The sequence below is a fragment of the Callorhinchus milii genome, unplaced genomic scaffold, assembly GCF_018977255.1.
Source record: "Callorhinchus milii isolate IMCB2004 unplaced genomic scaffold, IMCB_Cmil_1.0 Scaffold4, whole genome shotgun sequence".
In the NCBI taxonomy this organism is placed as follows: domain Eukaryota; kingdom Metazoa; phylum Chordata; class Chondrichthyes; order Chimaeriformes; family Callorhinchidae; genus Callorhinchus; species Callorhinchus milii.
This window is the reverse complement of record NW_024704745.1, coordinates 5,071,890-5,099,385: the sequence shown is the minus strand read 5'-3', so window position 1 is coordinate 5,099,385 and position 27,496 is coordinate 5,071,890. Positions and strand designations below refer to the sequence as shown.

At 48.1% G+C, this 27,496-nt stretch overlaps 3 protein-coding genes across 13 annotated transcripts in view; 1 reads left to right on the top strand and 2 right to left on the bottom strand.

Annotated features, from left to right (window-relative positions):
• Window positions 1–1,487: 1,487 nt before the first annotated feature.
• Window positions 1,488–5,334, bottom strand: LOC103171880 (phosphatidylinositol glycan anchor biosynthesis, class P). Of its 2 annotated transcripts, XM_042334317.1 has the most exons (5): window positions 5,300–5,334; window positions 4,427–4,517; window positions 3,579–3,651; window positions 2,870–2,988; window positions 1,488–1,737 (listed from the first exon to the last, which is right to left on the bottom strand). In XM_042334317.1, the coding sequence occupies exons 2-5, from the start codon at window positions 4,506–4,508 to the stop codon at window positions 1,565–1,567; spliced, it is 447 nt and encodes a 148-aa protein (XP_042190251.1). In that variant the 5' UTR covers window positions 4,509–4,517; window positions 5,300–5,334; the 3' UTR covers window positions 1,488–1,564. The 2 variants fall into 2 exon arrangements, with proteins under 2 accessions (XP_042190251.1, XP_007882867.1); XM_007884676.2 differs by lacking the exon at window positions 5,300–5,334 and having other exon boundaries at window positions 1,489–1,737; window positions 4,427–4,641.
• A 1,688-nt stretch (window positions 5,335–7,022) lies between these two features.
• LOC103190846 (SH3 domain-binding glutamic acid-rich-like protein 3) lies at window positions 7,023–8,660 on the top strand. The gene is made up of 3 exons (XM_007911741.1): window positions 7,023–7,070; window positions 7,727–7,894; window positions 8,508–8,660. Exons 1-3 carry the CDS (start codon window positions 7,023–7,025, stop codon window positions 8,619–8,621), a joined length of 330 nt encoding a protein of 109 aa, XP_007909932.1. The 3' UTR covers window positions 8,622–8,660.
• Window positions 8,661–13,780: 5,120 nt separating this feature from the next.
• LOC103190845 (SH3 domain-binding glutamic acid-rich-like protein) overlaps window positions 13,781–27,496 on the bottom strand; it is a 29,194-nt gene continuing 15,478 nt past the window's right edge. For 2 of the 10 annotated variants that reach the window (XM_042334155.1, XM_007911740.2), the window contains 9 exons: window positions 27,328–27,390; window positions 25,342–25,437; window positions 23,678–23,776; window positions 21,701–21,730; window positions 20,091–20,123; window positions 19,217–19,243; window positions 17,921–17,950; window positions 16,459–16,552; window positions 14,382–14,447 (listed from right to left, as the gene is read on the bottom strand). In XM_042334155.1, coding sequence (XP_042190089.1) covers window positions 16,514–16,552; window positions 17,921–17,950; window positions 19,217–19,243; window positions 20,091–20,123; window positions 21,701–21,730; window positions 23,678–23,776; window positions 25,342–25,437; window positions 27,328–27,390 — 417 coding nt within the window. In that variant the 3' untranslated portion in view covers window positions 14,382–14,447; window positions 16,459–16,513. Of the gene's footprint in view, window positions 14,448–16,458; window positions 16,553–17,920; window positions 17,951–19,216; window positions 19,244–20,090; window positions 20,124–21,700; window positions 21,731–23,677; window positions 23,777–25,341; window positions 25,438–27,327; window positions 27,391–27,496 lie in introns of all 10 variants that reach the window. The other 8 variants (XM_042334157.1, XM_042334156.1, XM_042334161.1 and 5 more) reach the window with 8 other exon arrangements.

The window sequence follows — 27,496 nt, the reverse complement described above, 5'->3', positions numbered from 1 at the left end:
GCCTTATCACATCGAGATGTCTCAAAGCGCTTCACAGAATTATCCTGTAAAGTGGATTTACTGTGTATTTTGTGGGCGAAACGTGGCAGCCAACTGGGCACAGCAGCGTTCCACAAACAGTGGTGGATTGAGTGACCATATTTTTTTTCCTCTCGTGTGCTCTCGGGTGTTTTTTTGAGTTGCTCTCTCGGGTGAGACATTAAACTGAGGTCGCGTTTGCTTGTTCTGACGATTCAGGTCTCAGTTAAAATAATCTTTACGCTTGATGCAGCGCCTGCCACAGTGAAAATCTCAAAGCACTTCACAGGATCCATTGTAAAATGCCTAGCGTACAGTAAAACTCACACGAGTCACATCAGTCGGGACTGTATCATTTAATACGACCGAACCAAAGTGTGAGTTGCAGCCAACCACTGTATAAGTCATAGAAAATCCAATTTCATCAGTAAACTACACTGCGCTTGTGCAATTCATTGCAGCCGGTAAGTACGCATGCGGTGACCGGTTAAGACTACATTTCCCCCGATTCAATGCATTTTGACCCTTCACCACGTGCAGACTTACCAGCAAGCAGTGGAATCGCATTGAATCGCGGGAAATGACATTCTTCTGCGCGTGCGTCAACGGATCAAGACTATGTTTCCCGCAATTCAAGGCCTCCATTAAGCGCGGGAGTAATGGTGGGTAGGGGAGCAGTGTTACGACTTAGATGATTAATGCGAGTAGTGCAAAGAAATCTAAGTGGGTTTGATAGGAAACTATTTGATAGAAATACAATTCATACACGATTCGTGCGAGTTTTACTGTACTTGTTGGGTAACGGGGCAGACAATTTGCACACAGCAAAATGTTCCACAAACAGCCACAAAGCGACTGATTTTTACCGGTGGGAGATCTCAAGGGGATTTTGCATACAGGCAGGGAAGTTCGCTTGTTGTCCGGGTTAACATCGCTCCCTCCCTCCCTCCCTCCCTCGTTCAACATTCCCCAAAAAGATTACATCTTTGGTAAACGTGCTGGGAGGTGAGACTTTGCTGGCGGCAGATTAGCTGCAGTGTTTACCTAGAGCCGCCTTTGCGAACGCGCCCTTGAAAAGCAGTTCATTGTGTGTGAGTTCATCAAACTCACACACACTTTGAGGTCCTCAAGCCTTGGCTCTTGCCAACCTGCGCCTAATACTTTACCGGAATTAGGTGAGCGGGATGTGTCCCTCCAGGGAGAGAGTGCCCATTCTATCCCAACAGTCTATCTCTGGGGTTTCCATGTGTAGGTGAGATACAAGGAATTCTCAAGTTTAGTTGGATACTCTTAAGCTCGGTGATGGGTTTTTATGGGTGTCTCAGACACCCGGCTGAACAAAATAAAAAATATCAAATTGAACTATTCCAGAAACAGGTTTCAGTGTTCAGCCTTCATGCACTCTGCCCCCAACCTCTGGAATTCCATCCCCCAATCACTCCGCCTCGCCCCCTCCTTAGCCTCCTTCAAGTCCCTTCCCCTCCCCTCCCTCCCACCCTGACCCCAGCATCAAATCTCGATCTGCAGGCCAAGAATGGCAATCGAGCTAATCTATATTCCTAGCAGCCGTCGAACACCACACGTCACCCTGATCACCAGCCGACTCGCTTGGCGTAGAGAGGAAGAACATTTGATTAACCTCGCTGATAGAGACGTCCTCAAAGCCAGGGATCGCTCCTTTCACATATGGTTTCCTCTGCTGGTTCATTGCGTAGTTATCTGAAGAGAAAGGAAATGCATTGAGATTCCATAATACAGTAAACAATTATGTATTATTTTATTTATTAAGTTAAACTATTTTAATACATAATTCTCAAGAGTTTCAGACCTAATATTCATAAGACTATGTCCATGAGAAATTTTAAGCCCTAAGCGACTTCAGAAAAAAGCAAGAATCTATGCAGTGTAAACGGTTTTCCCAATATTGTGATAGAAATCTTATTGTTACAGCAAATATTTTCTTAAATGCCAACGATTCCTCCCCTGCAAGGAATTCGGGTAAAGTTAATACTTTGGGTTATGTTCCTGATGAGGATTCCTATTCAACCTACATGATAAAGTTTTTGATTAAAAAAATTTTTAATTTGAAAAAAATAATTTGGTCGCTCAATCCATGACTGTTTGTGGGACACTGCTGTGCGCAATTGACTGCCGCGTTTCACCCCAAAATATAGTCAATTCATTTTACAGTATAACCTGCAAAGTGCTTTGAAACGTCTCGAAGACTTGATAATGCGCTATATCAAATGCAAGGATTATTATTATATTATTATTGTGAACAAAATGCAAAAACTGCTGATGCTGGCAATCTGAAATAAAGGCAGAAGTTGCTGGGAACACACAGCAGGTCAGGCAAAATCTACGGAGAGAGGAAAGTTGAGTTTAATTCACTTTCCTCTCTCCATAGATGCTGCCTGACCTGCTGCGACTTCCCAGCGACTTCCGTTTTTATAACATTATTGCAGTGCTGGTTCTGTGGTCCAATAAAATTGGACGACAACTTGCATTGATACAAAGCCCTTCAATGTTTGGCAATATCTTAGGAATGCTTTACAGGACACCCAGCAACAGAGAGGGGATAAGGAGCTGGCTGTAAGCGCGCTCAAAGAGTTAGGATTTGTCAATAACATTAAAAGTCCAATATCATTTTTCACGACGGGTCTCGGTTCATCTCACGACGATCACCAGAAAGGAACGATTTAAAGAGTAAGTCATATTAAATGTGATGGTCCCGACTGAAATAACTTATGTAAGTTTAACTGTATTCGATTAAATTGCTCCCCAATGACACCTCGACCGTGGCCAATGTTGTTCAGTGTGTCAGGAGGAGCTCCCTCCAGTCCCGGCTCACCTGTGATGTTGTCCACGGAGCCCAGTGGGGCCGTACTCATCATGTTGATCCCACACAGTAACATGTAAGCAATGACGATAACAACGAGGAGATAGATGGGCAAAGCCACAGCCCAGTACCTGCAGAAAACATCAGCAACACACCCATTAAATCAGAACAGTGCTAAGCAATAATAATCTTTGGATTCGATACAGCGCCTCATCACGTCGTTGAGACGTCTCAAAGCGCTTCATAGAATGTATTGTAAAGTGGATTGACTGTATTTTGTGGGCGAAACGCGACAGCCAATTGGGCACAGCAGAGTCCCCACAAACAGTCGCGGACTGAATGGCCAAATTCCTTTTTATATATATATGGAAATGAATACACGCCAGAAAGCGATCAACCAATTGACTAACAACCAGGTTCCTGCTTACTGCAATGTAAACAGAGTCATGCGGAGTGAGGAAACTTGCCTAAGGTTTCACGTCGCTTGGTAATCAAACCCGGGTCCTCTCGCTTGCGAGGCGATTGCTCTAACTACTACACTACAGGACCCCCACAGTCCAGTTAGGCTATACATATGCCACGCTGGATAACTCGTGACTGAGCCCTCATCCCTCGGAGCGATCAATTATCAGGATTTACTAATCACTCCAATATCACACAGTGACCAGCTCCTGGAACCTGCTATGCAACCGATCAACAGTTACTTTCATGCGGTACTTACTTTTGCGGCCAGTAAGTGAGTCCCACGGAGTGCAGCCAAGGCTCGGGAACATAAGCCCACACGAGATACAGGACTGGTCAACGGAAAGGTGAGACATTCAGATCATCAGAATAAGAACACATCTCAGTTACGCTCTCCCGGCATTGAATAATCTGATATCCCCCCTGAATTTAAATAAAAGTAAATTCCCGATAACTCGACCCTTGGCTTAACTGAGTTCGGTTGACACTGGAGACCAAGAACGTAAAAGCACCGAAGCAGGCCATTCAGCCAAGCTAGTTTGTGCTGGTATTTAGACTCCGCACTCAACCCCAACTCACCCCCTCTCCCACACTTCTCTCTATCCCCTTCTGCCCAGGAGGTTGAGTTTGCATAGGACCAGGAGTAGGCCATTCAGCCCCTCGAGGCTGATCTGCCATTCTACTAGATCATGGCTGATCCGTACCTCAACTCCATTTCCCTGCGGTTGCCTCATATCCCTCGATACCTTGACCTGACAAACATCTGTCCAGCTCAGTATTGGAAACTTGAATGGATCCAACACCCGCAGCCATTTGGGGGAGAGAGTTCCAGATTCCCACTCGCCTTTGTGTGAAAAACCGCCTCCTGATCTGACTCCGGTTCTGGATCCCCCCACCACAGGAAATAGTTTCTCGGTATCTACCCTATCGAACCGCTTTATCGTCTTAAAACACCTCAATCGGATCCACCCTCAACCTCCCAAACTCGTGGGAATACAGACCAAGTCTATGCGACCTGACGCTCGTAATTTAACCCACAAAGCCCTGGTATCATTCTGTGCTGTGAATCTGTTCTGCACCCCCTCCGGGTCACGCGGGGTCACTTACTGAATCCAAACCACGAGCCGAGGTATAGGACAAAACCGTAAATAGCCCTTTCAGGTAAGGGGGACGGGGAGTTGGACACCATTGTTCGCCTCTGAGAGAGAAAGCACACCATCAGCTGCCACGATTTGCGTACAGAAATGCTGTGCCTGACCAATGCCTTTCACTTGCCCCCCCCCCCTTGTTACTAGCCCCCCTCCATCATTAGCCCTCCAGTCACCAGCTCCCCCCCCTCCCCTAGCCCCCCCGGACACCAGCCCCCCGCCCGCCGGTCACCAGCCCCCCGCCCCCCGGTCACCAGCCCCCCGCTCCCGGTCACCAGCCCCCCGCCCCCCGGTCACCAGCCCCCCGCCCCCCGGTCACCAGCCCCCCCAGTCACCAGTCCCCCGGTCACAAGCTCCCCCCCCTCCCCTAGCCCCCCTGGTCACCAGCCCCCCGCTCCCGGTCACCAGTCCCCCAGTCACTAGCCCCCCCCCCAGTCACCAGCCCCCCGGTCACTAGCCGCCCCCCCCCCCAGTCACCAGCCCCCCCCCCCCCCCCCCCGGTCACTAGCCCCCCCCCCGGTCACCAGCCCCCCCCCCCCCCAGTCACAAGCCCCCCGCCCCCCCCGGTCACCAGCCCCCGCCCCTCAGCCCCCCCCCCCCCCGGTCACTTGCCCCCCCCCCAGTCACCAGCCCACCCCCCCCCCCCCCCGGTCACTTGCCCCCCCCCAGTCACCAGCCCACCCCCCCCCGGTCACTAGCCCCCCCCCCCCCGGTCACCAGCCCCCCGCCCGGTCACCAGCCCCCCGCCCCCCCCGTCACCAGCCCCCCGGTCACCAGTCCCCCCGCCCCCCGGTCACTTGCCCCCCCCCCCCCCGCGGCTTCTCTCTCTGACCAGAGGCTTCCGGTGCCTTTGCCCCGCACAAAGATGGCAGTGCCGGCACTTCCGGTTCCGCGGGCGGCGGCGGCGGCGGGGGGCGGGGGCAAAGGCGAGCATGCGCAGTGAGGTACCAGCGGGAGGTTGAGAGCAGCGGCCCCAATGGGACTGAATGCGATTGCCGCCACCTACCGGCCGCCTGGCGGTACTGCAGGGGTAGCTGAGTTGGGTGGGCATTGTGTTGGGTTGGTACCTGACCCAAAAAAAAGGCTTGTGGGGTGGGTGGGGGGGAAGGGGCTGTGGCTGCCTAGTTTCCCCTCCTTACACACCCCCCCACCCCCAAAAAAAAGTTTTAAATGTATACAGTATCTTGCGCAGTTTCAGAAGCAACAACAACAACAACAACTCGCACTCACGTCGAGCCCTCCGCGCGGGGCAGCGTCTCGGAGCGCTTAACAGTGGCGGAGACCCATTCCGAGCCTGGGAGGGGGTGGGGGGTTGGGGGGGGGGCTGTAAACATGGTCGAAGAGGAAAGTTTTTAGGGCGAGATTTGAAAGAGGGGAGAGAGCAGGGGCAAGGCGGGGGGATTGGATTGGGGGAGAGTGTTCCAGAGTTTCAGGGCGTAGCGAGGGGGGCCACGGGTCATATTGGGCTAATTTGGGGCTAGTATTTGGTTGAGTTTGGGGGTACAAATTATTTTCATTTCAGGCCACCACACCCTGATTTCAGGCCACCACACCCTGATTTCAGGCCACCACACCCTGATTTCGGGGAGCGGAGGTGTATCAGTGGTGGGGGGGGGGAATTGCAGGAATAGGAGACGGTGAAGATGCTCAGAATGGTGGTGAGGGCGTTGGCGTTTGTGCAGGAGGGTGACAGACGAAATAAAGTCAAGGCAGGAATTCAGAGGACTCGAGATCAGTGGAGAAGGGATGAAGACCACAACAATATTACATTTGTATAGCGCCTTTCACATCGGGAGGACGTCCCAAGGCTCTGGACAGTCAAAAGTTTTGAACCCAAGCTGGGGATTGGGGAGGATGGAGGGCAGTGGGGGAAGCGGGTTGATTGAAAGCGCAGTCGAAGAGGAGGGTCTTGAGATGGGGCTTGAAGGAGGCAAGGGAGGTGCGAGGTGGATGGACTGCAGGATGGAGTTCCAGAAGGTGGGGGCAGAGTGGCAGAAGTCCCAACCCCAATGGTGGGGGGGTGGGGGCGAGGGACGTGGGACGTGAAGCAAGTCAGAGCTCGCTGAGTGGAGGGAGCGAACAGGATGGTAGGGGGTTAGGAGATCGCAGAGGTAGGGGGTTGGGGGGGGGAGCAAGACCACGGAGGGCTTTGAAGGTGAGGCCCAGGATAATGAACTGTATCCACTGTGTGATGGGGAGCCGGTGGAGTCGGGCGAGGATGGGGTTGAGAGGCTGGTGCGGGAGAGGACACGGGCTGCAGAGTCTGGATGACCTGCAGCCTATGGAGGCGGGCGTTGGGGAGGGCGACGAGCCAGGAGGAGGGGAGGCGCCGCGCGCTCACCGTGGCACTAAAGGACTCCGTAACAAAGTGGGTGGATTTTAAACTACATTCCATAGAATGCCTCTCCTACCGGCTGTTCTGACACAGTTGTACAATTTGTTGACGGCTCCCGTTACTGAGGGCAACCGGTCTGATCGCAGCGTTGAGGCTGTTTGGGGTTGCTGAAAGCCGCAGGAAATCCGCCCCCCCCCCCTCACCTTCTCTCTCTGAAACCATGTCCAGGGTTCAAGTGTACGTCTCCTATATAACTGGATCGAGACAGGTAAGTCATAATAATAATAATAATCCTTGCATTTGATGTGGCGCTTTATCACGTCCATGGGACGTCTCCAAGCGCTTCGCAGAAATATACTGTGAAGTGGATTGACTGTGTTTCGTGGGCGCATGTTCCTCGATTTGGAGAATATCGGAAGGCCCAACGACTACCAAGTAAGATCATCAATAATAGTAATAATCGTTGCGTTTGCTAATAGGGCCTTATCGCATCATTGAGTCATATCAAAGCATTTCGCAGATTGTATGTAAGGTGTCTTAAAGTGGCAAGTCTCAGCTTTGAGCACTGTGATGGGATGGCGGGTAGGTAGGTCGCTTAAAACTGAGCGTAGGGATCGCCTTGTGGTTCAGTGAGTAACTGCACCACCGTGATGTGTTGCTGGTCAGAAGGTAATAATAATAATAATCCTTGCGTTTGAATACAGCGTCTCATCACGTCTTCGAGACGGCTCAAAGCGCTTCACAGACCACGCTGTTAAGTAACTTGGCTTTATATTCAGTGGGCGAAACGCGGCAGGCAATTGAGCCCGGCAGTGCAGCACAAACAGTCGTGGACTAAAACCTTTTGAAAGCGCTTTCGAGACGTCCTCCCGACGTGATGTCAAATCTAAGGCTTGTTATTGTTAGATTCTCCTCTGCGTCTAGATCAAGTCTCGACAGTCGGAGGTGGAGAGGGTGCTGGACGTGAAGAAGATCAGGTACGATTGTGTGGATATCTCAGCCAGTGAGACGCTGCTGGAAGAAATGAGAACCAGGACGGGCAACCCCAAAGCTCTCCCTCCACAAATCTTCAATGATGACGTGTACTGTGGGGTAAGGCTTCCGTTTGCAGGTCATCTCTCCGGCCTACTGAATAATAACAATCCTTGCGTTTGCCACATCGCCTTATCATGTCTCAAAGCACTTCACAGAATATGCTGTAAAGTGAATTGACTGTATATTTTTTGGGCAAAACGCAGCAGCCAATTGCACACAGCAGCGTCCGACAAACAGTCGTGGATTGAGTGACCAAATTATATATTTTTTGGAAGGGTTTATGACACCCGAAAAGCGATCTGCCAATCGACTAACACTGCAGTTTCCTGCTTACTGCTAGCACTGCTTGCTACAAGCGCTCTGAGACACTACCCTGCACGAGCGGAACTATATAAATTCAAGTTGCTGTCATTATTACTGCTAGGTAAACAGAGGTGCGTGGAGCAACGAAATTTGCCTAAGGTTTCGTCCCGCCTGGGAATCGAACCCAGGTCCTCTCGCTTGCGAGGCGAGCGCTCTAGCCACTGCGCTATGGGACTCCAATGATTGGACAAGCAACGATATTGGGGGGGAGGGGGAGACCTTATTAATTTAATTTGCGCAAATTCACGGCTTTCAAAGCGACGAGCTTCACGCAACACACTGTTTGTCTCGCCACAAATCTCCGCAGGATTACCAGAACTTCCAGGACGCTGTGGAGAACGAGGAGCTCAATCAGTTTCTAAGGCAGAAAGAGATGAGGAACCTCAACGAGGCTCAGATGAAGCACATCGACGTGAATTAGACCTGCTGAACAACAATCCCGGCGCCAACACCCCAAACAATCGCCAGCTCGTTGGTTTTCGTTTGCCCTTTGCCACCGAGCCTCAGTGTAATAAACATAAATCAAATCATTTATAATAATAATCCTCGCATTTGCTATGGCACTTTTCACTCTGTGAGAATGTTTCAAAGCACTTCACAGGTTATACTGTAAAGTGCAGCGACTGTGTAGTTTTGTGGGAGAAACGCAGCAGCAAATTTTCACACATCAATGTCCCACTAACATCCATGGTGAACAATTTTATTTGGGGGACTGTCATTTTAAATCGGTGTCCTCGGGTTACTGACCCTCTTTTCCAATTGCGCCTTGGGATCTTTAACATCCACCTCAACAGGCAGAGACAGGACCTCGGTTTCACAGAATCATAGAATTATACTCCCAAGGAGAATAATCCTAGCATCTCTCGCCTCTCCTGATAACTGAAGTCTCTCATTCCTGGAATCATCCTGGTCAATCTCCTTTGCATCCTCTCCAATGCCTTGGCATCCTTCCTAAAGTGTGGTGCCCAGAACTGAACACAGTCTCGAGCTGAGGCCTAACCAGTGTTTGATAATGGTGTATCATAACTTCCTGATTTTTGTATTCTATGCCCCTATTTATAAAGCCTAGTATCCCGTATGCCTTTTTAACCACTTTATCTACCTGTCCCGCCAGCTTCAAAGATTTACTTATATAAACCCTCAGGTCTCTCTACTCCTTCACCCCCTTTAAGATTGTACCATCGGCTTATATTGCCTCCGCTCATTCTTCCTCCCAAAAGGCATCACTTTGCATTTCTCCACATTAAACTTCATCTGCCACGTGTCTGTCCATGTTACCAGTCTGTCTGTATCTGTTTGCAGTTTGATACTATCCTCCTCACTGTTTACTATTTTTCCTAGCTTAATATTATCTGCAAACTTGGACATTGTACTCCCTATACCCAGGTCCAGGTCATAGATCAAAAGCAGCAGTGATCCCAATACTGACCTCTCGGGGACTCCACTGCACACTTCCCTTCAATCAGAAAAACACCACCACTCTCTGCTTTCCGTCTCCCAACCAGTTCTGTATCCACTGCCACTGTCCCTTTAATACCGTGGGCTTCTATTTTGCTTACAAGTCTCTTATGTGGCACTTTATCAAACGCCTTTTGAAAATCCATATAAACTACATCAACTGTACTACCTTCATCCACCTTCTCTGTTACTTCATCAAAAAACTTTATCAGGTTTGTTGGACATGATTTGCCTTTAACAAATCTGTGTCGGCCGTCCTTTATTAACCAATATTTTTGTAAGTGAATATTGATTTTGTCCTGGATTATAATCTCTAGAAGTTTCCCCACTACTGACTGACCTGTAGTTCCCAGGTTTAATCTTCTACCCCTTTTTGTACAGGGGAGTAACATTTGCAAACCTCCAGTCCCCTGGCACCACCCCAGTGTCCAAGGAGGACTGAAAGATTGTGACCAGAGCCTCCGTTATTTCCACCTTACTCCCTCAGTAACCTAGGATGCATCCTGTCCGGACCGAGTGACTTATCTATCTTGAGCACCTTCTTAGTACCTCCTCTCGGTTTATTCTTATCTTAACCAATTTCTCTACCCTCTCCTCCGATACTGTGGCATTGACTGCATTCTCTTCTTTTGTGAAGACAGATGCAAAATACTCATTCAATACATCAGCCATGCCCTCTGCCTCCACAAGAAGATTTCCTCTTTAGTCCCTAATTGGACCCACCCTACCTTTGACTAACCTTTTATTCCTTATATGCTTAGGATTCCCTTTTGTTACCCACTAATCTTTTTTCATACAATCTCTTTGCCCCTCTTATTTCCTTTTTCAGTTCTCCTCTGTACCTTCTATATTCTATTTGGTTATCTTCTATATCTTGGACCTGACATTTATCATAAGTCTCCTTTTTTTGTTTTATTTTAATCCCAATTTCCTTATTCATCCAGGGTGGTTTGGATGCCCTACCTTTCCCATTTGTGGGAATGTATTTGTTCTGTCCCCAAACTATCTCCTCCTTGAAGGCTTCCCATTGTTCGTTAGCTGGTTTAGCTGCCAATCTTTCTTTCTAGGCCACCTTGGCTACGTCTCTTATTAAATCACTGAAATTAGCCCTCTTCCAGTTGAGTATCTTCACCTTTCATCGTTCCTTGTCCCTTTCCATAAGTACTCTTAACCTAATGATGTTGCGATCACTGTTGTCCAGATGTTCTCCTACTGAAATCTGCTCCACTTCATTCCCCAGAACTATATCCAGCACTGCTTTCTTCCTCGTTGGACTGGAAACACACTGATCCAGAAAGTTATCCTGCACACATTTCAGGAATCCTTCCGCTTTACACTGTTATTTTGCCAGTCTATGTTAGGGTAATTGAAGTCCCCCATTATCACTACTCTATTGGTTTTGCATCTTTCCAAAACCTGCTTGAAGATGTTCTAGTCTATCTCCTTCCCACTATTTGGTGGTCTATACTATACACCCAACAGAGTAACAGCTCCCTTTCTGCTCCTTAACTCTAACCAAGTAGATTCTGTTTTTGGACCCTCCAGCACATCCTCCCTTTCCAGGGCCGTAACCGTGACTTTAATCAATATTGCCACCCCCACTCCATTTTTTTCCTTCCCTATCCCTCCTGAATACATTGCAGCCAGAAACATTCAGCTCCCATTCCTGCCCTTGTTGGAGCCAGGTCTCTGTGATAGCAACTACATTGTAACCCCATATGGCAACTTGAACCTATAGCTCACTAATCTTATTTGTCACACTCCATGCATTTACGGGGATCTGCTTTGCATTTCTCCCACATCTAACCCCTCCTTTTTTTCTGGATTGCACCTGATTACATTGCTATTCGTCTCTCTCAGCCCCCTATGTAACCTGATTCCCTTCCCCCACCTCAAAATTAGTTTAAACTCTTCCCCGCAGCACTAGTTAACCTCCCAGCGAGGACATTGGTCCCAGCCCTGTTCAGGTGTAACCCATCCACCTAGAACAGGTCCCACCTGCCCCAGAACTGGTCCAAATGATCCAGGAACCTGAAGTCCTCCTTTCTGCACCACTTCTCCAGCCATGCTTTCATGCGTTTGATCCTACTGTTTTGATACTCACTTGCACGAGGTACTGGGAGTAATCCAGAGATGACCACCTTTGAGGTCCTATTCTTTAGCTTTTTCCCTAGCTTTTGGCACTCTCTCTGTAGGATCTCAGCCCTTTTTTCCCTACATTATGGATCCCAACATGGACCATGACTTCTGGATGTTCCCCTTCCCCCTGTAGAAAGTTTTGCACCCCTTCCGTGATGTCTTCAACACTGACACCAGGGAGGCAACGTACCATGCGAGAGTCACGTCTTTGGTTGCAGAAATGGCTATCTACTTCTTTCATCACTGTGTTCCCAATGACAATAGCATTGACACTCTTCCCTGTGTCCCCCTGTGCATCCATTTGCTTTGACTCCCTTCCTCAGAGGTGTCATCACCCTGACCGGTATTCAATACAGAGAACCAGTTTGTGAGTGCCACACTCTCAGTGGATTTTTAGCACTGCCTCTTCCCCTTCCTACCATGCCAGGTGGTCACCCACTCACTCTCCTTCTGAACCCGGTGTGGGGGTGACCCCCTCCTGAAACATTCGATCCATGAACTCGTCAGCCTCCCGTATGCTATGTAGTGACACCAGCCTCTCCTTGAGCTCAGAAACCCTCAGCTCAAGCAGCTGGAGGCTCTTCCTACACGCGTGTCTGTCCAAAGCATCCTGGAGTTCCCACATGGCTTACCAGCCATATTCCCAGACATGTTTTATATTATTTTAATATATATTTTATAATTCTGCATCTCTTTGCCCTTCTGCACTGAATTCCCACTCTCACCAAATTCCTTAACAGAATTCTCAATCTGTTCCACCTCACCACTCAGTTCCCTCCTCCCGCTGCAGGGCTCTCCGCTCAAGTCCATCAAATTTATCATCTCTTCCGAAGGACGGCATCTCCGACAAAGTGACCCTCCTCCCCGGCATTGCACTGGTGTCAGCCAAGGCCATGAGAGTTCAAAGTCCTCACGTGGGACTCGCACCCATAACTCTCTGACTCCGAGGCAAGCATGTTACTGACCCACCAAAACAATGGGTAGCTTCCAAGAATTTACTGCTGCCGCTGATCTGCTGTTGCACAAGGTTTGGGAGATGCACCGCATCGAGCCCAAACTATCGTAGTTACAGAACAGCATTGTGAATAGGAAACTTCTCCATTACCATATCACTACTCACTGCTTTCAGTAACAAAAAACAGCTTACACCGCAAAGGTTAGACAAGCAAGGGAGAAGGGGGAGGTGACCACAGGCACGGTCGAAGAGGTAATATAATTCTTGCATTTGATATAGCGCCTTATCACGTCATTCAGACGTCTCAAAGCGCTTCACAGAATATACTGTGAAGTGAATTGACCGTATATTTTGTGGGAAAAATGCTGCAACCAATTGCACACAGCAGTGTTCCACAGCCAACTCCACAGCCAACTGTGATAGGTCTTGAAGTGGGATTTAAAGATAGATGAAGAGGGGGCAAGGTGGAGGGATTGAGGCAGGGAGTTAGAGGCTCAGGGAGCAGTGACTGAAGATTTTTGTGATCGAAACAATTTTTTTTTTTTAAGATCAGCCAGGTCGGTGTATGTCACCTGCGGAAACACATCAAACATGCATCCATGGAATTGCCATGTATTGAAATGGAATGCGCACTCTCTCCCCGGAGGGATACCCGTTTCTTACCTAATTCCGGAAACGTTGGCAAGAGCCGAGGCTTGGGGGACTCCAGAGTGTGTGATGGGGTAACTACTGGATTCTAACCAGCTAAAGCCACATAGTTTGTCATTGAGAGTACCGTCTGGCAAGCTTTCCCGCTACTTGTCCAGCTAGGTCCAGCCTACCCATTAGAGCTTTGGCTTTCAGGCAGAGTTAACAGGAGCTGATGGGGAGGATTCCCTGCCCAATTATTGTAAACGAAGACGTGTATGTTTGAAATGAGTCTTCTTCACGCTGGACCCTCCTGGTCAGCAAACCCATCTACCTTCCCTCAAATTAGACCGATGCAAAGAGCGCTCGCAAAGAGCAAGAAAACCAGCGTTTAAACCAAGTTTGTTTAAGCTTTTTCTTTAAAAAAAAACAATTCATAGCATAATTTTACCGGGACCACAATCTCCCAGCATTCACAGTGATCGATTGTCAATGGAAGAAAGACTTGGCAAAAAGGAAAAGAGAAATAAGCCACAAATAAAAGGCAACTCATCATTCAGAAAGATGAGGCAAGGTTTCACAAATCATTGGCGTTGTTTTTGTTCACCCCCTTTCTCTCCCTCTCTCCCTCCCTCGCTCCCTCCCTGCCCGTCTGCCTGTTCGCACTCACTGGGAGAAAATGTTGATTTAAGGCTCCAAAGTGGAGGAAGGATTGAAGCTCTTTAAAGAGCGAGTTGAACCAAGCTTTAAGTTCAGCGTCAGAAAACCAACAACAACAACAACAAAAAGAAGGCACTAAATGTGCTCTACAACATCCGTTCAATGTAATCAGAGCAGCAGCTAATCATTCAAAACTTAAGGGGTAGGTGGGGGTGGTAACTGATGGTTCAGATTGGCAAGAGCACTGGGCGATGAAAGTTCCTTCCTCTGTCCAAATGGGTGCTCATCGAAGGGGAAAGTAAGGCTGTCTGGAGAGGAGAGGTGCGGCTTGATTTTCTTCCGTTGTGGGGATCATAGTGTTCCCGGGGCAGGTTCTACTGGTGCTTGTTCTACTGGACTGTCTGCTTCCTATGGGGGAGTGGGGGGTGGGGGGAGAAAGAGAGAAGGGAGGGGAGAAGAGGAAGGAAAGGTGTGGACGAGAGAAAGAGAAAATGAAACCAAAATGAGAACATTAATAATAATAATCCTTGCACTTGATATAGCGTCTTATCACGTCGTTGAGACGTCTCAAAGTGCTTCACCAGAATACACTGTAAAGTAAATTGATTGTATTTTGTGGGGGTGAAACGTAGCAGTCAATTGCGCACAGCAGTGTCCCACAAACAGTCGTGGGTTGAGTGATCAAATCTTTTTTTTCATTTTTTTTTAAGGGATTATTAGCACCCTGAAAGCGATCCACCAATCGACTAACAACCAGGTTCCTACTTACTGCTCGGTAAACCGAGGCGTGTGGAGTAAGGAAACTTGCCTAAGGTTTTGCCCCGCCTGGCAATTGAACCCGGGTTCTCTCGCTTGCGATGTGAGCGAGCTAACCACTACGCTACAAGACGCCACCAATCCCTCCAGAAACCACACCTTATCATTCTCACCCCCACCCTAAACTACATCAACCTACTTTATAAATGAGTCCCAGTGTTCTATCCTCAACCACCGTTGCTGGTAACCCTGGCCCAGTCGTTAATTACCCACTGGGTAAAGAAATACTTCCTGGTGCCCATGCTGAAATTGCCCCTTTGCAACTCTAAGTCCGTGTACTCTTGTTCTGCTGTCTTGGAACACTTTAACTTATTGTTTTGGGTTTTGCTAACTCAATCTCATCTAGAATCATTAGTGTATGTCTCCACACGTGTTGCCCTCGGAGACGCCTCTTTCTCTCTCTCTCTCTCTCTCTCTCCACAAACTCCCTCCACTCGTCCTGTCCCACAGACAATAGTAAAACACTTGCTTGAATTAAATCTTACAATGCAATCAATCTTCAAAATCCAGGGCTCAGTGCAGAATTAGTCAATCAAAAAACACGTAAAACACATGGCGGGGGCTAGATTTCTCTAATTATCAGTAGTATTTCAGAACATTGAGAATTTAACAATCAGTTGAATTTAGTCTCCACTTTGAAGTTATTTTACGGTAACTCAGTATAAAACTTGCGGAAAGAAACAACAATAAATTACATTCGTATAGCGTCTTTCACGTTAGGAGGACATCCCAAGCCGTTGGACAGTCAAGGGTTTGCACCCGAGCTGGGGGTTGGGATCAAGAGGGGTGGAGATGGGAGCATGACCGAAGGTACAGTCAAAGAAGAGGGTCTTGAGCTGGGCCTTGAATGAGGCAAGGGAGGGGGTGAGGCGGAGGGGCTACAGGATAGAATTCCAGAGGGTGGGGCAGAAAGGCTGAAGGGCCGACCACTCATAGTGGAGGGCGGGGGACATGGAGCAGGCCAATGCCCGCTGAGTGGAGGGAGCAGACAAGGTGGTAAGGTTTTAGCAGGTGGCAGAGATAAAGGAATGTGCCAAATTGTGGAACGCTCCATGAAACACGAAGAAAATAGAGAGTCAATGGAGATCTGGGTGAAACCTCTACACCTGGGACCTAATGTACAGGGTGGTCACAAAGTCCTCTTACAAAACAGCAATACAAGACTACAGAGGAGCTGAAACCAGCTGTCAGAGATGCATTTCCCCTCCTCACTCCATCCTCGTCACAGATGTGGCTTCGAACATGGCGACGGATTATTATCTACCACTCTCACACACACTCACACCCATCCTTTGGACCTCTAAATACAGTTAAACATTTGTACCTAATACAATTAAGTACTTCTAAATGCAAGCCACATGTTTCAGTTGTTGGTCAGTGCACTGTAGAGGGAAAAAAAGTAACAGAACTTTGTGGACACCCTATACACTGGTCAATGGTGTATAAAGAGAGGAAACAGAGACAGAATCACCAATGATAAGCCCAGCACCAGTTAATACTGAATTAATTCAGTTATGTCTTGTGCTATCAAATGGTAATTCACAAGGATTAATGCTGGGTTGCACATGCTGGGTCAGGATGTGGGCGTGACATCGCACTTTACCTTAAACCCTTGCAGATGAAATCGTATAAAAGCAAAATGAATATAAATATGTTGTCTAAGATTCGTCGTCCGATTCCTGAGCCTCCTCCTCATCCTAGTCAACAGGAAAGCACAATGGGTCACAGTGACAGACAGTGATACACAGCTCAACACATAAGACCTGGTGAGGACTCCCCCACCAAACCGATAAGACAATTTCTTTTAATAACAACAGACAAAACAACAAATTGCATTTACACGGCGCCTTTCACATCGGGAGTACGTCTCGATGCTAGACACCGAGCTGCGGGTTGGGATCAGGAGAGGTGGAAGGCGGAGGTGGGAGAGAAAATGAGGGAAAATGACCGAAGGAGGCAAGGAAGGGGGTGAGACTGAGAGGCTCCAGGATGGAGTTCCAGAGGGTGGGGCAGAAAGGCACACAAGTCCACGTTTGATCAGTAGGGTGTTTTTTTTCCCGTGATTGGCGTAAATCAAGAAATATTCAATTAGTTAAATCTATTTTGTTGGCCAACCGCAAAGGTTTGGCCAGCACTGTTGTAGGCAAACAAGGCAGCCAATTCCTCCTTTGCGTGTCCAGGAGACATAGTTGCCAATCAGATGACCACTGGCTTTTTTTTGAGATTTACAAAATAATAATCCTTGCATTTGATATACCGTCTTAGAACGTTATTGGGATGTGTCGCATGACGTACTGTAAAATGTATATTTGGTATATAATAATAATCCTTGCATTTGATGTAGCGCTTTTCACGTTTTCTAGACGTCTCAAAGTGCTTCACAGAATATACTGCAAAGTGAATTGACTATAAATTTGTGGGCGAAACACAAAAGCCAATTGCGCACAGCAGCGTCCCACAAACAGTCGCAGATTGAAGTGACCAAATTATTATTTTTTTTTTCTTGAGGGATTATTATCAAGCTTGTAGAGTAAGGAAACTTGCCCAAGGTTTCGCCCTGCCGGGCATCGAACCCAGGTTTCTCTTGCGAGGCAAGTGCTCTAACCACTGAGCTACAGGACTCTTTTTTTGTAGACGAAACATGGCAGCCAGTTGTGCACAGCAATGTTCCACAACAGCCATGGAGTGAGTCATTGATTTTATTTGGGGAATTGTCAGCCAGGACACCAGGAGAGAGAAACTCCCTCCTCTTTCCAAATAGCGCCGCGGGATCTTTGACCCCCACCTGAACAGGTGGAGAGGACCTCGGTTTAACATCTCTTCTGGAGGACGGGAAGTTAAAACCATTTATCCAGAGAGCCAGCAACTCCGTGGCAAAAGTGACCAAATTCGCAGTCCTGATTATTGATTAAATTGATTGTAAGTTTTCCCTCACATTGAAATGTCAAATAGTTTTAAGCGGGCAATTGAATTCCAAGCACGTTCCCCACAACCACCTAGTCAGTGCGCACTTTGGGTTTAATAGACACCGTCATGGCTGCTTGTGCTTATTACAGAGAGACTACCTCAGTCACTGGCACCTCGTCTTCCTCTTCCTACATGTTTGTGTAATGGGAGATAGAGAGAGAGAGAGATCAATGTAAAGAAACCAAAAGATAATATGATGAGTGATGGTTACCAGGTTATGGAGATGGTTACCAGGTGACAGCAGAGGAGAGAAAATAATGAATGAAACCAGTGAGATGAAACACTCTCACACACAACTAAGGTTACTACACATTGTTTAGGAACAGATGGATACCTCCAACACCATGTTCTTCACATTTGATTTCCTCTACAATTAGAGTTGCCTTTGGTCCACTGCTCGACCGCCCCCCCAACCCCAATCACAGCAACGGGCTACTTTGTAAATGAATCCCAGTGTCCTGGCCTCGCCCACCCTTCCTGGTAACCCTGCTCCAGTTGTTAATATACTCTGGGTAAAGAAAAACTTCCTGGTGTCTGACCTGAAATAATTACCCTTTGCAACTCTAAAACTGTGTCCTCTTGTTCTACTGTCTTGGTACACCTGAAAGTATTGTTCTGGATTTACTTTTTTCAATCCCATGTACTACATTAGACCTACACCATTGGAAAAATAGTGCAGCATTGTGGAAAACTGCATTGTGGTCACGATAACCAAAGAGTAACAATTCCAACAGTGATCTCCATAACTACAGAGTGACAATATTAAGAGATAAATTGTTGGAATTTAATGCGCACTCTCTCCCTAGAGGGAGGGATGCATCCCGCTTACCTAATTCCAGAGAGTATTAGGTACAGGTTGGCGAGAGCTGTGGCTTGGGGATCCCAGAATGGGAATTGGGGGTGACTGATGGAGCCTAACCAGCTAAAAACCACATAACTTACATAACTTACCATTGATAGTACTGTCTGGCAAGCTTGTCCAGCAAGCACCTGTTAGGGCTTTGGCATGCAGAGTTAATGGGAGCTGATTCCCTGCTCCAATGACTGGTCTGGCCTTCCAAGTCCTGCCGATGAGCCAAACTCATGCGACTACCAGGATGGTAGAAGGCAAACTAGACGGACCTTGGTCTTTTATCGTCTAACAATTTCTACGTTCCTATGTTAGCGATTGCTCAATTCGTAGTACAGCCCTGCAGACCTAGAGAAGGACTGCTGTGATACCCTGCCAGAGAAGCAGGCTAGACATTGGCTGGTATCTGTCTGCTCCAGTATCAAGATTAATCACATCAACTTGTGAAGGCACTCGCATTACTGTATGAGGATGATATGTAAAAGCTACAGGATGGAATGGCTAACGGGTATGAAGAAAAACAAGAGCTTCAAAAACCAACTACCTCAGTTACGGGCTGTTCTTCTTCATCCTAAATTAAGGAGGGAAGCTTTAAACAAAAAGATCTGAAATTTTCTTTTGGGATTTTTTTTTAAAAAAAGATGCGTTTTCAGTTAGTTATAACGAGAACACAGCAAAAAACAGTGAAAAACACAACAAATTACATTTCTACAGCATCTTTCACGTTGGGAGGACATCCCAAGGCGCTGCACAATCAGGGATTTAGGCCCGAGCTGGGGTTAGGATCAGGAACGGTGGAGGGCAGGGAGGGTGGGGGTAGGAGGTTGACTGAAGGCGCGGTTGAAGAGGACGGTCTTGAGGTGGGCCTTGAAGGAGGCAAGGGAGGGAGCGAGACAGTAGGGACTGAGGGATGGAGTTCCATAGGGTAGGAGCAGGAAGACCGATGGCTCGACCGCCAATGGTGGGCCGGGGGACATGGATCAGGACGGAGGTTGATATGGGGTTAGCAGGTCACAGAGGCAGGGAGGAACAAGGTCATGGAGGGCTTCGAAGGTGAGGACGAGGATTTTGAACTCTATCCTCTGGGAGATGGGGAGGCGGGCGAGGATGGGGGCGATAGGTTTAGGGAGCCTGGCGCGGGAGAGAATGCGTTTTCAAATGAGTTTCAGTTAATTATGAGTTAAAGTGAAAAGCCTCTAGACATCACTAGTAATCATTAGAATTTGTGTGTGTATTATATAATATGTAAAAGTTAAAATAAATCTTAAGCACAAATCAAGCAGAACTTGTTTTAAATGAAAAAATAAAAAGGTTAAAAACTATTATATCTGACAACTCGTTATCGCTTTATAAAGAAAATGAGTTTTTTTTAAAAAAAGGAAAAAAAAGTCATTCATAATTTATCGAGTGATCCCAACCTCTGTGACTGGATCCGCAACCTCCTGATCCCCCTGGCAAAATGATAAGCAGAGAACAGAAACAAAGTGATAGGTGAGTCACTCTCAATGACACCGAAGAATGTTACAGCCGCAGAAACGTACAGGAGCCTAATTGGCCAACTTTCTCCCAAGTCAGTGTTTCCTTCCCAAACCCAAACATGCTTCAAGAAGCTGACTGTCCCCAATCCCCTTCATCCTCTGAGAAGATCCAAGAAATCCCAATCCCCCCTACCCCTCCTCCATACTCCTCTACACGTGCTTGTTCCAATTTCTTCTTAACCCCCCGCCACACCCCACTCAGCTCTGACAGCCACTTCCATGGGATTGCTAGGATACTGGAAGGCAAACTAGATGGACCTTCGTCTTCTTTTGTCCAGCAAATTCTTATGTCCACCCCAACCCTGACGGATCATTCAAGCCTTGTTGGAGGAGCAGCTCTTCTGAATGATTGTACATCCCACACAGGATGCACCGTTAACATTTTACACAGAATGGAAACACGCCATCTAGCCCAACTTGAGAGCACGGGCTCTCAAGCTTTCCCGTTGCTTGTCCAGCTAGGGCCACCTATCCTCTAAGGCTTTGGCTTGTGGAGGGTTAACAGGACCCAAGTGGGAGGAATCCCCACCTCCAGTGACTGAAGAACCGTGCGCAGGTTTTTGTGGGTGACCTGAAAGTTGTACGACAGAATTCTCTGCCACAGGCTAAGGCGACGGTGGAATTTCAGGTCTCGAGTGGAGTAAGGAAGTGAGCAGATTATCCGTTCTCAATTCTGACTTCTGTTCCAATACACAATCTACAATATTCACAGAACGGCAGTGGATTTGCTTCTGTGCAGGCAAAGTTGGTCAGGTTACAGGGCGCCCTAACCCTAGGCTTGTCTCTGCCTCTTTCTGTGTGTCATGTGCTGGGGCTGGTATTGCTAGGTAGCAGTTTATGAAGGGCTAATTTCTCTATTTCTAGTCTATCCACTCCTCCCACCCCATGAAACACATCAGTGAAGTGCAGGATTCGTGTCTCCAACACACACACAAAAGGGAAAACTCGTCACTAAGTTGAGCTGGTTTCCTGCTGATGTAGCCAGCACAGTGTTAATTTCAAACAACAAACTATACATCACACCTTTTGCATTGGGAGGACGCCTCAAAGCATTTCACACACGGCTGACTGGGAGGCTGAGTTCTGGAGCGGGGAGTGAATGAGGGGACAAAGATAGCCGAGTCTAAAGGATGGATCTTAAGGTTGGTTTTAAAGGTGGGGAGTGAGGGGAGAGTGGGAGTGTTAAAGTGGAGTATCTCCAGGATGGGAGTTTTAGAGAGTTGGCGGGGGGGCAAAATGGCTGAAAGCCTACCAGCCAATGGTGGGATGGAGTAGCTAGAGGGACTGAGGTGCAACAAGGAGATGGGCTTTTAACAATAAATCAAGTTTTTCCAATGCCCAGAGAGAGAAAGAGAGGGACACACACACACACACACACACTCACATACCCACGGGAAGAATAATCACTTTGCTTCCCAGCAGCGTAAACGCAACATTAAAAGCAACTCATTCACAAAGTCTTAGCAACAGAAACACATAACGGTCCAAACCTCTGTCACTGGCTGCTCCCCTTCCTCTTCCTGGTAAAGTCACGAAGGCAAAACATGGGCGAGAGAAAGCAGGAGAGAAAGGCGGAATGAAATAGCAACAGAGACGGCAGGAAGTGTTTGACTACCCTGGAGCTGCAGAAACCCTACTTAATGAAGCTTTCAAACAAAGGTAACCTTGGATTTCAATCCCAATTTTACCTTTTCTTTCACCTCTTCGCTCCATAACCCCATCCTCCACACCTCTCGAGGCACTGAGTGACAAGATAGGTCCACACACACTGCACTAAGCCAAGACTGTTGCTATCACGCATCAATTGGCTCAGTGAGGGTGCAAGGTTTCATTCAAGCTATGGGATGCAACGCCCAAGCCCAGTCCAATTTTCACTCCATACACTCGAACACTCGCTAACTTCCTAGCGGGCCAGAGCGGCGAGGTGGGAAGGGAGTGGGAAACCTACAGCACAGGGAGAAGGGCATTTGGCCCATCGTGTAAATGATGGGGGAGGGGAGATGGAGGCAACTTAATAGCGTGATGTCATGATCAAGGGTATGCAAACTGGTTTGAATGGAGCCTCACTGTATACTGTTTCCATTGGTAGGAATGCCTCATTGTCTGTAAGAACGTCACCTTCCTGTTTGTCTCACCGTTTCAGTTACCTCCACCGCACAGGCGGCAGGAACGGTCCGAGTTATTTCCATCGGGAGGAACATTGTTAACTTGTTAGCCCTCTCACTTAATTCCATTTGTAAGGATTCTTCAACCGTGCCTTCACCTCCCTTCTCCACTCTCTACCCCCTCCTCGCTCCCTCCCTCCCTTCCTTCCCCTCCCCCTGACCATTTCCCCCCAATGCTCGGGTCCCGACCCAACTGTCCAGCGCCTTGGGACGTCCTCCCGACGTGAAAGGCGCTCTATAAATGCAATCTTGTTGTTGTTGACTTGTTTGAACAGAGCTTAATTTGCCAAAACAGAGATTTACTGTGTTTAAGAGGGTTGTTTTTTTTTGTACGTGTCAGAGCATGTGAACAAAAGTATAAACACTGGGTGTTTGAGCCAGGCAGGTTGAGTTGTACTTGAGGGACTTGAGTCGGATAGCTTTCCCACCCGGCTCAAACCATAAATGCCTTTATGTATTACGACTCTGCCTTCATTTAAGACTTTGGGTTGTCGCCAAAGTGTATGCTTGTGGCCAATAAATATTTTGAATTTATTTCGAGCAGTGCGTATTTTAATTGGCTAATGTAAACGGGATACTGGTTTTATCCTCCCGACTCGAAACAACAACAACAAATTATATTTCTACAGCGCCTTTCACATCGGGAGGACGTCCCAAGGTGCTGGACATTCAAGGATTTGGACCCGAGCTGGGGGTTGGGATCAAGAAGGGTGGAGGCCAGGGAGGGTTGTGTAGGAGGGTGACCCGAAGGAGCTGTCGAAGAGGGGGGGGTCTTGAGACGGGCTTTGAAGCGCTCCACTCCTCTATTTCCCAGCTCAACAACTTATAAAATAAAACCTTCAATAATCCCCCACAAAACCAAGCGAGTGCAATTGGGATACCATGAGATCAAGGGGGCTGGCGAGCTGTAACTAATTAAAGACGAGAGTGAAGAGTGAATGATATTTAGATCATGCTACATGCTACGTGTCACACAGACACTCAGACTGACACACGCACACACACAAAATCTGCTGTGTTAATTGGATTGATCCAAAGAAATGAAATGAAGAGAAATGCAAGGTTTTTTTTAAAAAAAATAAAAAGTGAATGAAAAGGATAAAATAAAAGTGAGAGAAAAAGAGTTTAAAAGAGGAAAAGGAATGATTAGTCATTCGAGAAAAGGAAGAGGAATGTGATTTTTTTAAAAAAACGGAACGTGAAAAGGGTTAAAAAGTGAACGGAAAGGGTTACAAAGTGAACGGAAAGGGTTAAAGTCACTCAAGAAAAGGGAAAAGGCAGAAAATAAAAGAGAGAATTTACAGTTTTGAGAGCCTCCTCCCCAGTCTCCTCCGCTTCGCCTGTTGGGTCAGAATCTTTGCCGTTCACAAGGGTCTGGCCTTCGTTCTCCGCAATGTTCTCCTGCACACGGCAACACCCAACATTCAGGGAGAAGCATAGAGTGTAAGCCACGCTAGAACCTACAAATAATAGTAATAATCTTTGCGTTTGATATCGCGCTGTATCACGCCGTTGAGACGTCTCAAAGCGCTTCACAGCATATACCGGAAAGTGGATTGGCTCTGTTTTGTGGGCGAAACGCGGCAGCCGGTTGCGCACGGCAGTGTCCCATGAACAGCCATGGAATGAGTGACCAATTTTATTCAGGGGATTATTGGCCAGGACACCGGGAGAGAGAGAAACGTCCTTCTCTTGTTCAATAGCGCAGGGGAATCTTCAACATCCATCTGAACAGGCAGACGGGTCCTCGGTTTAACGTCTTTAACGAGAGAAGGGAGATTCTCTCCCCACCCCCCAACCCCCGGTGTCCTGGCCAACAATCCCTCCCCCCAAAATAAAATTGGTCAGTCACTCGATTGGCTGCTGTGTGCAAACTGGAATCTGCTTTTCGCCCACAAATACACAGTCAATCCACTTTACAGTGTAAGTACTTTGAGATGTCTCAACGACGTGATAAGGTGCTATATCAATGCAAGGATTATTATTATCATAAAGATAACTAATCAGTGGATTTCCTGGGTCCAGGGACCAGAAAAAAATCATGTGTTGCCGGCTCATATTTTTGCATGCAAGCCCTTACTCCCTCTCCGCACCCCTCCCCAAATTGATCCCCAATGACTACGAATATCCGCAGGGGCTTGAGGTGGGAAATCTCAGTAAAGCATGACAAGCTTCATGTACTCTGCCCTATTCTCTTCCGTTCTGCCCCGCTCCATCCTACTCACTCTGATCGTTCCAGGTCTGTCTCATGCATCTTTGATTGCGTTTCCTGTAAGCTTTCCCCTCCCAGCTAACTCCCAGCTCCCACCTCCAGCTCAGGTGCTAAGATTTGATTCCCAGGCGGGGTGAAACCTCAGGCAAGTTTCCTTACTCCACACGCCTCTGATATCTAGTAGTAAGTAGGAACCCAGTTGTTAGTCGATTGGCGGGGGTAATAATCCCTACCAAAAAAAGTAATAATAATTCGGTCCCTCGATCCACGACTGTTTGTGGGACATTTCTGTGCGCAATTGGCTGCCGAGTTTCTCCCACAAAATACACAGTCAATCCACTTTACAGGATAGTCTGTGAAGCTACATGATAAGCCGCTGTATCAGATGACCGTATTATTATTATTACTAACCACACTGGTGTAAGAAAGTGAACAATACAGCGATGCTGGTGTAAGAGGGTGAAGATTATACAATTTAGTGACCACAATGAGTAGAATTTTCCTTGCCGACTTTCCCCAAGTCCAGGGCACAACAAATGCTCTTGTTAAACACCAGCCATAAATTAAAAGCCCGGGCGCAGGTTGTGAATTTCAACTGGACAGAGAACTCCAGTCAACGCGAGTTTAATACATTTTCACCACAAACCAAACAAGAGGCAAAAATGATGCGTGAAAACCCAACGCAAGCACAAACGGACGCAAACGCATGCCCCACGCCACAAACGCTGCCAGGTACAAATGAATACATAATTACATTTACGTCTGTCGACTGCTCAATGTGATTATGCAACATTTCAATATTTTCTTCAAGCTGAGCGTCCTCAGGAACACACGAGCGCTGCTCTGGGCCCTGGCAACCGGTGGGGGGAAATGGAGAGAAGAACGGCAGAGATGAGCCATGCAAGGCACAGAGCAGAGCAAGGAAGAGAGGCACACAAAACAGGCAAGATGGAGATAGAAACAACGATAAACAGAGAGAGAGAGAGAGACAGAAAGTGAGAGAGACACAATACAACAAATTACACTTGTATAGCGTCCTTCATGTCGGAAAGCTGTCGGGGTTTTTGGATCCAAGCTGGGGTCAGGAGGGGTGGAGGGCAGGGAGGGGGTGGGAGGGATGGCCGAAGGCATGGTCGAAGAGGAAGGTCTTTAGACGGGACTTGAAAGAGGCAAGAGAGAGGAGGTGAGGTGGAGGGATGGCGGGATAGAGTTCCAGAGTGTGGGGGCAAAGATGCTGATTGCCCGACCATCAATGGTGGGGAAGGAAGTGCGGGGGACCTGAAGGAGGCCGGTGTCCGCCGAGCTGAGAGAGCGGACAAGCTGATACAGGGTTAGGAGGTCGGAGGGGTAGCGGGGAGCAAGACTGTGGAGGGCTTTGAAGGTGAGAACGAGGGTTTTGTACTCAATTCTCTGAGGGATGGGGAGCCAGGGCAAGAACGGGGGCAATTGGTTCAGGTGGCCTGATGCAGGAGAAGACATGAGCTGCAGAGTTCTGAATAATCTGCAGCTTGTGGAGGGAATAGTTGGGAAGTCCAGCAAGCAGGCAGTTGGCGTAGTCAAACTGGGACACGATGAAAGCGTGGATCAGGATCTTGGCGGCCTGAGGCGAGAAACGGAGGCAGAGGTGGCAATGTTGCGGAGGTGCGGAAAGGCGGAAAGGGTCACGGCACGAAAATGGGGTTTGAAGGATAGCCGAGGGTCGAAAAAGGTCACCGAGGTTTCGTATTGGCTACGGTGAGGTGACGAGTGCAGCCATGAATAATGATAATTTCAGAGGCCGGGAGCCAAGCAGGAGGGCTTCTGTCTTGCCAACATGGAGCTGGAGGAAGTTGGCTCTCGTCCAGGGCTTGATGTCAGACACACAGTTAGTCAGGACATCAACGGTCCTGCAGTCGAGGGTGGAGGCGACGAGATAGAGTTGCGTGTCATCCAATTGACCCCAAGCCTGCGGATGACATCACTGAGCGGGAGCGGGTATAGATCGAAGAGGATTGAAGGTTGGACAACAACAAAATTACATATGTATAGCGTCTTTCATGTCGGGAGGACGTCCCAAGGCGCTGAAACACACACACATACATACTCACAGAGATAGAAACAGAGAGAGATGCAGAGCAAAAAACAGAATGAGAGAAAACCGCATGTGTATTGGGCACAAGAGAACGTATGCTCTGCAGTGGTGAGTCTATAGCGTCTGTATTAAGAGAGCGGTGGGGGAACATTATACACTTTGGGGACCACAAGGAGCAGAATTTCCCTGCGTCTGACTGAACGATGGGTTCAGATGTAAACGCTGTTGCAAACAACATACCTCAACCACAAAGGACCATGCGACTGATCACCAGACAGCACAGAGCCAAACAGAGACACAGTCCATGCTTCAACAACAACACAATGCATGTATATAGCGCCTTTCTTGTCGGGAGGAGGTCCCAAGGCACTGGACAGTGAGTGGTTTTGTACCCAGGATGGAGTTGGGATCAGAAAGGAAGACAACCGAAGGTACGGGCGAAAAGGAAGGGCTTGAGACAGGCCTTGAAGGAGGGAAGGGAGGGGGCGAGGCGCAGGGGCTCCAGGATGGAATTACAGAGGGTGAGGGAAGAACATTGAGCGCGGGTGGGGTGGGGAGACGTAGGCGCGGGCGGAGGAATGGTGTCAGAAAAGGGCGTGGAAGGTGTCGGCCGTCACAAGGCAAACGTGGAAGAGACGGCGAGAGCTAAAGAAATCAAAGCTTAATTACAGCGTTTGGAGTGTGGTCTCCTGGAGTCTCGCCGTTCTGAAGGATTTCGGCCTGATTGGCTTCCTGCAAAGGAAAGAGTAGATTCTCACACAAACGCCCACCCGCCACTGATCAGTTCAGGCTTCCCCCCTCCTCTCCCCCCCTCCCCACCTTAACAGAGGGAAAGCTA

Excerpts from the sequence above, each read along its gene's own strand:
- LOC103190846 (XM_007911741.1), top strand. The coding sequence starts at position 7,023 with ATGTCCAGGGTTCAAGTGTACGTCTCCTATATAACTGGATCGAGACAG. Across the intron at positions 7,071-7,726 it reads ATATAACTGGATCGAGACAG|ATCAAGTCTCGACAGTCGGA; the intron begins GTAAGTCATAAT and ends CTCTGCGTCTAG. Across the intron at positions 7,895-8,507 it reads ATGATGACGTGTACTGTGGG|GATTACCAGAACTTCCAGGA; the intron begins GTAAGGCTTCCG and ends AAATCTCCGCAG.
- LOC103171880 (XM_007884676.2), bottom strand. The coding sequence starts at position 4,538 with ATGGTGTGCTTTCTCTCTCAGAGGCGAACAATGGTGTCCAACTCCCCG. Across the intron at positions 3,652-4,426 it reads CGGCTCGTGGTTTGGATTCA|TCCTGTATCTCGTGTGGGCT; the intron begins GTAAGTGACCCC and ends TCCGTTGACCAG. Across the intron at positions 2,989-3,578 it reads CTCACTTACTGGCCGCAAAA|GTACTGGGCTGTGGCTTTGC; the intron begins GTAAGTACCGCA and ends TGTTTTCTGCAG.